This window comes from Aethalodelphis obliquidens, unplaced genomic scaffold (assembly GCF_003676395.1).
Source record: "Aethalodelphis obliquidens isolate GAN/ISIS:26980383/991018 unplaced genomic scaffold, ASM367639v1 scaffold55, whole genome shotgun sequence".
Lineage (NCBI taxonomy): Eukaryota > Metazoa > Chordata > Mammalia > Artiodactyla > Delphinidae > Aethalodelphis > Aethalodelphis obliquidens.
Genome location: NW_020837999.1, coordinates 5,880,268 through 5,889,880, shown reverse-complemented (window position 1 = coordinate 5,889,880; position 9,613 = coordinate 5,880,268). Strand labels below are relative to the sequence as shown.

The window sequence follows — 9,613 nt, the reverse complement described above, 5'->3', positions numbered from 1 at the left end:
TAGCTTTCGATGAATTTTGATCCATCACACTTTAAACTTTTCCTCCCAGGTGAGAGGTCAGAAGCACAGGAACTTGGTGTGTCTGTATCAATATACAGGAACAGGGGCTGTACCAGGTTGCTGGAATGTCCTAATATGAAGATCCCCAGTAAAAGGCTATGTAGGGATGGGAACAGAAGAGCATACATCTCTAACCTGAGTGGTGTACGGCACTGACAGTGCGTAGGCCTCTTGTCTGGTTATGTAATTGTGCATGTGTGCCCGGGTCTGCCAGGCTTTCCTATGAGATGTTTTTCTAAGAGCAGATAATGTACTGCCTTGTTTAGTGCCTTGTACAAAGTAGACATTCAGTGACCATTTGATGAACAGTATATACTTGTCCAGGTACCTGTTGCCTGAATGTGTGTGTGTGTGTGTGTGTGTGTGTGTGTGGTGTGCATGTGTGCATTTGGGAGATATGTCAAGATGTATGGATAAATGTTCCTTGTGCTTTTGCATATGGAATGTGCCAGAGGTGGGTGGAAGGCATGCCTGAGTCTGTAGTAAAGAGCATTGCTATTGGACACACAGATGCTGAGACAGCACCTAAGACTTGTCCACGTGTTCCCCGAGAATGTCCTCCATGGGGATACTCAGTCTGAGGTTTGCTCCTTGGTTGAGTATCTCCTCTGTGGATGTGAGTGCATCACTTCAGGGATTTCTCCTCCCTACCCTGTGTGTGGTTAGAAGGCAGCTGAGCCCCCAGGGGAGGACACTTCTGCCTCCTGTCTAACTAGACGGGCAGTGATGGCCTCTTGTCCATCTGGAGAAGCTTGGGCTGAGCGGAGATCCAGAGGTCTTCTTCAGCCTTCTTCTTCTTTTTCTTCTTCTTCTTCCCCTTGTTTCGCTCTGGCTGTTGGCCACTTTTGCCTGCCCGGCTCCAGCAGCAGTGGCAACAGATGAAGAGGAGGGTGATAATCACCAGTAGGGGCAGCCCCAGGAGGATGCCTAGACAGATGCTGTTGAAGAGGCCCTCTTGGTGTTTGGCCGAGATGGTGTCCCAGATGGCGCTAAAGAAGGCGCTGATTTTCTCCATGGTGCTTGGCTAGATGGGACCAGAGGAGCCTCTCAGCTCACCAGCAAGGCCTGGGCGTGACAGGTTGCAGAATTGCCCACTTGTAACTTATTCCTCTACCAGCTTTGGGTTTGGGCATGCCACGGATAGCACCTAAAGAGAGAAAAACAGATAATTTAAGAGATACGCAGTGGGAATGGTCTGTGATTTTTAATAACATCATCGATTTTAGGCTTAGGAAATGGGAGGAAATCAAAGGTTGCCAGAGTTCACTGAAATTGTATTGAGACTCTATAAACAAGATAAACACATGCATGTAGTCAATTAAGTATTAACTAATTCTTGCTATGTACAACTGTATGGGGCTTAGGATATAAAAATTAATAGCATATCAGACCTGGCACATAGTAAGTGCTCTGCAGTTGTCAGATAAATAAATCAATGTGTGTATTCACAGTGTTCTGGTTAAGGGTCCCTGGACCCTCTACAGGAGCAGTTCTCCACTGCAGCTCACCTGATAGGTGTTGAATACATACTCCCCACAGGACAGCTCCATATCTGACCTTCTGTGAACTTGCCATTTTCAACACTAATTAAAGCTTAAGCACAAGATAGAATGTCCAAGTCTTGCTGGCTGTCATAGGGGACTTGGACCTCCCCAGGCTAGGAGGTCATCAGTCCTCATCCTGCCTCACTCCTGCCTTCCTTGCTGTCCCTTCATGCTCTCTTCCCTGCTCCATGTCTCCCCCCTCCTTATACCCCACTCCTGTGCCTCATCGTGCTTTATGTGGGAAACCAGTTCTCTCTGTTTCTACCTTCCTCTCCCTCATTACCCTTGTCTCTGCTTTCTGTCCCCCAGCCAAAGATTCCCAAGTCTCCTTCCCTGCCTGTTCCCTTTCTTTGCAGTGGAAAGAGTTTTGCAGGCTGATCAGTGATGGTGCTTGGAAACAGCGATGAGGTCCCTGGATGTCTCTCTACTCCTGTTCTGAGCTCAGCTTACAGCCGGGACTGTTCTGGTTGCTTGTCCAGAGTGGCCCCTCTTCCTGTGGCACCTTCTCCAACTCTCTACCTATATCTCAGGCCTCAGCCCTCAAGTATAAGGTCTTAGAGGCGCCTTCAGTTCTGGGATCCACAGGTTCTCGGGTGTAAACAAGACTTGGAGGACAAGGATAATTCAAAGAAATTGAAGAGACCTCTTGGCATAAGACATTGCTCAGGACAATAAAAAAGACATTGCCTAGGCTGTAGACCTTATAAATCATCCTGACCAGCTCTCTCACTTAAAGATGCAGAATCTGAGGCCCATAGTGTTGAGGTGACATGTTTGAGGACACACAGAGCTGTGATGAACACCCAGACCTCTGAACAATGGGTCCAGCCCTCTCCTAAGGCTGCTGGGCGAGCAGAAAAACTAAGGATGATGACTTTATATTTGTATTTTATTTGCTACTTTTCTAAATCACCTTCATGTAAATTCTCTTTTAAGTGAGCAATGGGATGGTGCATTGTGAATGGAGGGAAGCACTGGGGGACCTGGGTCCAGAATCATTTGGAAGTCTGGGCTTTATTGGGTTCTCCTGCACTGGAGCATAAATGTGTGTGTTACACACCTGGGTGGTGTGTTACACGTGGTGTCCCAGCGGTTGTCCTTGGGGGTCTAATTCCTTGGATAACACACTCTATAAGTGTCCTATGTACCCAGTGCCCATGTATCCATCCAGGCACACCCAGGATCTCCGTCCTGGTCTGCAGGCATGTGGACCTATCCCCTCATAACATTATTTATACAGTTTATGCAATTGTATAAATTGATACCTGTGCCATTTGGCCCATGGAGCCTGACATCATGCTGTAAGCTAGCCCTTATTATGTGCCAGGCACTGTTCTAGGCACTTTGCACCTATCGACTCATTTGGTCTTCATCACAACCTTATGAAAGAGGTACAGTTATTCCCCCCACCCTACAGCTGAAGAGACGGAGGTCACGCAGTGAGGGAGTGGCACAGCTGGGCTTATGGATTCTGGGAGGTTTGGCCCCTGATCCCCGAGAGGTGAGCCGTTCACAGGTGTTGCTCTGGGCCTCCTATTCTTTTGTGTGGAATTAACCCATTTTTGGCAAGTAGCCCAGAATTTATAGAATCTTACAATCCTTTGCTATCCCTCAGGTTGACTGAAACATTTATGCCCGTCTGTTGCAGAAGAAGACTACAAAGAGGTTTATTTCGCATTGTCAGACACCTCACAAATGCATGAAGATACATACAGTAAAAATCCAGTCCCGCCCAAGGGGAGGTTTATAGCAAGCATATGGCACCTGAACTTAAATTCAACATGCAACAAAGAAGAGCATCCTGAGAAGTTATCTCCTTGCTGGAGGCTTTGCCTGAGCCCCTCTGAGTGTCTGGGCACATCTCGCGCCATGGACCTGCCCCACACCAGCAAACATACAGGCTTTTTATAGGGGAAAACCACCCTTGGTCTCCCCATAGCCCCTCAGCGGGGCCACTTCGCTGCTTGTTCCTTCTCACACCACCTGCCTCTCCTCTGGGTTCTCCTTCTCCCTTTGCTCTAACCTTTGCTTTGACCTCAGCCTTGCGTGGCCCAGTATTCTTTGGCCCATCCAGAGGGATTTTTCTGCTCTGTTGTTAGGTGCTTTTCTCTAACCTGACCCTACACGTACACTTTCGGGGACCAGATGTTCCTTGCACTGCACTTCTGTGATTCAATTAGACAGCAGCAGACAACACTTGCTGACAAACTTTGCTGTGCCAGGGGTCGTGCTGGTCTCTGTGGGGAGCATATGTGAATCAGAGCCCACTCTTGGGTTCAGCCAGGGAGGGAGAAGAAGGGCATCAAGCCCTTGGAGAATATTAGGGCAGTTTCATAAAAGTAGAGCCACTTGAGAATAGAGCATCTTAAGAGATGAGTAGGATCTTGACAGAAAAACGTGTGAAAAGGATGTTCAAAGATTGCAGGCAGTGAAAATTCTAGAACATCAGCAGGAGAACGAGGGGCCTTCTGGTGAGCCTGGAGCTCAGGGTGGGAGAGGGAAGGACTGTAGGCTGTGGCCAAGGTAGAGGGGGCCTTCATAGGGTGTGTTTATTTGGGGAGTTTTATAACAGGAGGATGTTGTGATCAGAGCTGCCCTTCAGAAAAAGATGACAGAATCTGAAAACTTCTGGTAGGTGTTTTAAGAGAAGATGTTTCATCCATTTGGCAAACATTTATTGAGCACCTACTATGTGCCACACACTGTGTTAGGTATTGAGGATTCAGGAATGAACGACAATGGTAAGGTTTCTGGCATCATGGAGCCTCGTACATTCCAGGGATCTTATTATCATTGAGGGATCATGCCAGAAGGCCAATAGAAGAAGCAAATTCCAACTTAGGATGCTTAGTTGGATGAAATAAAAGCATGCATTTGAATTATTTCTTTAGTTCAATGTTCCAGGCCCTCCCACCCATCCCAACCTTTGTCTCAAACTCATCCATCCCATGGCACCTAAAATAGCCTGTGAGTAAACAGATTTCTTTTCAAGCTAAAGCTAAGTCAATGATTCCCCTCTGGATTCCTGAAGGTACTTAATTGCGTCTGCTCTCCATATCCAAAGAGAGTATTCATTAAGAGTTGGGAACCCTGTCTGGGGAAAGTTCAATTAAAAGGTATTGTTTATATTTTTTAATCTAAGAATTCTCTTCTAGGCCCCCCACGTTACTTGCTGAGCGCTGCTCATCTACAGTGTTTCATTAGTATTTATGAGCTTTTCATTATTAGCCTTTCCAGGAAACAATCAAATATCTCCTTGGTGGTATGAATTAAAAGTTAGAGCTTCTATGAACGTTTTTGCAAAACGAGCTACACTTTGAGCCTTAGAAATGCTCTCGGGAGACCCCATCCTTCGGTTGGCTCTCAAGCATCACCCACACTGTTTGAAAAACAATTCATCTATTCTTGTAAAACCAACAGTAGGTGCTAACCAACCTTGATTGTGGTTGTGGGGGTGGTTATGAGGAGGGAGAAGAGGGGAAAAGGTCCTTTCAGTTTTCTTGAAAGTAAGCAGTATTCATCTCTATATCCTTCATAGTATCTAGCTGGGAGAGAGTCCTTCATCCATTCATTCTTCCCACAAGCGTCTGTCTGCCTGCATGTGAGGTGTTGATGGAGAACACAGATCCTGGAGCCAGAAGACCTGGGTTTGAGCCCTGGGTCAACTCTTGTGACCTTGGCCAGTTACCGAACTTCAGCTACAAAATGAAGCTAATAAGCTTCCCTTGTAATGAGGTTTTGAAGATTAAGAGCTCAATATGTTTAATGCATTTCGTAAACTGTAAAATACTATAAAACATAATCTATAAAATAGCGAGTGATCTAACACTAACAGTGGACTAATTCTAGCCTTGAGCTCTTCTTCCCCATCCCTCACCTGTAGCCCTGTCTTCATGGCCAGAGAACCATGGACACCCCCACCCCCCCGCCGCCATTCAAATGAAAAGGGCTTCACAGGTGACCTCCCCGCTTAGAACTGGTCTGCAGTTCTGTGACTGTAATTCTAGACTCTGGCATCCAGCAACAGGAATGGAAAAGGGTCGCTTGGGGAACATCTGATGGTGTCTGGAGGACTGCTGAGCTCATAAAGTGAGACCTGGGGAGAGCACCTCGCCCTCTGCAGGCCCCAGCTTCCCTCCAGGCTTTGGAACCCCTGGAAGTGTACTGGGATGGCTCCTGCCACAGGGATGTCTGATCCATCCCTGAGAGCCAAGAGCTGCTCCAGAGTTGTGTCTAGGGCTGGCCCTCAGACTGCTGTTGCTTCTGGAGCTCCCCAGGAAGGGGGAAGGGCATTCTACTTTGCACCGGCCTCTTGTAATTTCTGTCTGTTAGGTGAAATAATGCATGTAAATCTGAAGAACGTGTCTGTTGGATAGCAAATGCTTTCTAGAAATGTTAATGATAAGGATCATGATGGTGCCCAATTGAAATCCCTGAAACCTTCTCCAGAGTGATTTCCAAATGGTTTAAACCTTTGGCCTTCTGGTAGGGGGTGGGGTGAAGCAGGAGGGTCAGGTTTCTCTCAGAGCCTTAGAAGATTCCTCTGCTGCAGCTGCAGACTCCTGGGTATGTGTGGGGGGCCACCTCATAATTGTAACTTGGGGGCAAAGACCTTCCCTTCTTGTGTTGTGGTCATCACTGTGCTTGCTTTATCTCCTCACCCAAAGATCTCAGGTGATGGCAGGATGGCCTTCCGGCCAGGGAAGGGAGTCACCAAGTGTGTCACCAAGGGATTAAAGGATGCAGGTTCCCGACTTACACTCCTGGAGACCCTGATTCAGTAGGTCTGGGGTATGCCCAGGAATTTATGTTTATAACAAACAACCCAAGTGTTTCTGGACGATTATCAGGTTCAAAAACTGCTGAATGAGCAGGTTGAGCTGATGACCCTTTTCTGTAAGCTCAGAAGCCATGTGCTGAGTGAGAGGATGGATGGATCATGGGCGAGGAGAGGTGGGAAAGAGGTTTTTTTTTATACACAGCAGCACCAGGGCCTGCTGCAGGGAGCCTCCTTGGGTGTTACTTCTTGCTCTTGTGTAGTCAGGGCATCTGGGCCAGAGCTACTCTCGTGGAAGTCACAGTTCAATGCAATAAACATTCACAGAACACCCACTATGTGTCTGGGCCTGTGCATTCAGATCCTGAGCTCCTCCCTGTCTAGTAAGGAGCAGAGACAAAAATAGCAGAAGCAGGGCTTCCCTGGGGGTGCAGTGGTTGAAAGTCCGCCTGCCGATGCAGGGGACACGGGTTCGTGCCCCGGTCCGGGAAGATCCCACGTGCCGCAGAGCGGCTGGGTCCGTGAGCCATGGCCGCTGAGCCTGCGCGTCCGGAGCCTGTGCTCCGCAACGGGAGAGGCCACAACAGTGAGAGGCCCGCGTACCACAAAAAAAAAAAAAAAAAAAAATAGCAGAAGCACAGTGTGATCAAGCGTCCTGTGGTCAAACTCTGTGTAAAGGGCATGGGATCGGCACAGGGGAAGGAGTAAGCAAGCTGGCCTGGAGGGGATTAAGAGGTGAAAAGGAAATGACAATCAGGACAGAGTCTGCTCAGTCATTCCTTCAGGGACTACTTATGCGGCACCTAGTACACGCTGGGAACTGTGTTGGGTCCTGGGTATCCAGGAGCAGGCAGGCTCAATCCTTGTCCCTTTTTTGCGCAAAGTCTGGTGTGGGAAGCAAACACTCATCAAAGAACCCCGCAGACCGGTGTGTAAGTATATAGTTGCTATGAAGGAGAAGCCCGGGATGCTGTGAAAGTGAGTGATACCCATCAGGGAAGCCAGGGCAGGCTCTGGGTGGGGCTGGCTTCACTAAGATATGAATGACAAAAGCAGCACACATGTGGTCAGGGCGTCTGAAAACTCTTGAGGACATAGACTAAACTTATCTAAAGCACTTTCAAGTAATATGTGTGATGTGTTTTCTTTCAACTCTCCAATACCTTCTCAGATGAAGCGCCTCTAAATTTAAAGCAGTGAGTTCAATTGTTAATACATGATAAATTGTCCCCCCACCCCGAAGTCTGGGAACACAGGAAATAATGTGTTCATTGTGTTTTCTTCAGATGAACAATTGGACCTGTTGCTTCTCCTGCAAAGGACCTGAAAGGACAGTGTGGCTGGACGCAGCAGCAGTGAGTAGGGGTGACAGTGGGGTGACGTGAAGCCCTCGAGGCAGGTGGCCCTACACCTTCAGGGCCTGCTAAGCCATGTCAATGGCTGGTGTGTACTGTAAGGGCCATGGGATTTCAAGCAAGGAGGGGACAGAATAGATCTGTGTTTCATAAAGAACACTGTCACTGGGGTGAGAGAGAACAGATTGGCAAGGGCAGGAGGGGGAGGAGACGACTGCAGTTGTTCAGGGAAAATGGCACTGGGACCAGGGTGAGGGTGGTGGCGTTGGGTGGGATAAGTGCCTGACTTGGGTGTTCTCCAGCGGATGCGGTGAGAGAACTGTCAGGCGGAGGGACATGAGGACTGTCTCTGGGCTGTGCTCTGCTCTTCTTCTAGCCCTAGTCTCCTCTCTGGTCTCCAACTCTGGTATATTCCTAAAATAGGAATCCCATCCAACAGGCTCTACCTGACTCTCGCCATCATCTCCTGAGGGTTTAAAACCTCTTTTTCAGCCCCAGGCCTCTCCACTCTGCCTGCCCAAACCTTGTCCCAGCTCCCAAAACTACCCTGCAGTCCTTGCAAAATCTCTGTGGTTACAATATCACACACTTCAGAAACCAAGGCTCTCTGGCAGCTAGGGCGCGGGTGGAACCTCAGTCAGCAGTTATTAACTCTGCTGCTCTGGATATATATTTTCTTGATGTTTCTCACCTTGCTAACCTGGCACGCTCAGATGCCCTCTAATAGATGTAAGTACTGTTTTGTACAAAAATTGTCAGATTACAGAAAATAATCTGCTAGTGGAATATTACACTTATAACTTAAAACCTAACTTAAAAAGGCATGATGAAATGGATGTCTGTATTTCCCCCAATTTAATTAATTGCTTCAAGTAACTAGTCCAAATACAAAATTGGATCCTCTTTTTTTCCCCCCAGAGTATGCATACATGGTGTGGAACTAGATATTGAGGATTAGAAGAAAATAGATAGTATTTTCCCTCAGAATCAATGTTGTAATTATGGTTGCAATTTTGAACAAAAGCACAAATAGGTCATCAGTACAGAAACGATTAAGGTACCATGGTTATTAAAAATAATAAGATGATGCTTTGTCATGTAGACATTCTGAATTGGAAGAATCCAGAGATGGGTCCTCTGGTTGGGTTCCCTCACTTTATTGATAAGGAATCTGGGACCAAAAGAAGCTGTGACTTGCTGGAGGTCACACAGTTGACAACTGGTGGATTCAGGGCCAGAACCAATGTCTTCTGACTCCCAGCACCCCTCCTGCCAGGTTTCCCCTACAGAAGTCCGCACAGGTAACTACTGAGGCAGCACTAGGCAAGATGCCCACCATGTCCTCATCCTGGGCTCAGGCTAGTGTATGCCTCTCAGCCCCCTGACACCTCTGGAGCTGTGTGACTGAGTTCTGGCCAAAGGAACATGGGCCTGGCTCCTGAAATCTCCCCCAAGGGTCTCCACATTCTCTCTCTGCTTGCTCACTGGCTGGCCAGATGCAAAGGGCCCAGGGGAGGACTCCAGGGCCCCTGGGACAGCAGAGATGGAAGATGTTCCTGAATGATTGCTAGCAGAGCACCTCGCTGACCACAGTAAACAGTGGAATGAATGAGAAAGAAACCTTTGTTGGGGGAAGCCACTGAGATTTAAGGATTATTCGCTATAGCAATTAGCCCATCCTACCTCATACAAGTGACAAAAAGCTAATGTTGGCAATGATTACAACAAATATGTGATACATTTAACAACTCTTCTGTGGTGCAGCTTTGACCCAATAGGGGTCTAGCTAAGTGCTTCAGAGTGCCGGTTCCGGGACCAAATATCCTGGGTTCGAATCCTGATGCGGCTACTCACTAAGTCTATCACGTTGGGCAGGT

General features: G+C 47.8%; 1 protein-coding gene across 4 annotated transcripts in view; it reads right to left on the bottom strand.

Moving 5' to 3' along the window:
- Positions 1-369: 369 nt before the first annotated feature.
- The window catches only part of KIAA0040 (KIAA0040 ortholog), a 32,643-nt gene continuing 23,399 nt past the window's right edge, over positions 370-9,613 (bottom strand). For all 4 annotated transcript variants that reach the window (XM_027086251.1, XM_027086250.1, XM_027086252.1 and 1 more), the window contains one exon: positions 370-1,207. In XM_027086251.1, the coding sequence (XP_026942052.1) occupies positions 773-1,075 (303 nt within the window). In that variant the 5' untranslated portion in view covers positions 1,076-1,207 and the 3' untranslated portion in view covers positions 370-772. The remainder of the gene's footprint in view (positions 1,208-9,613) is intronic.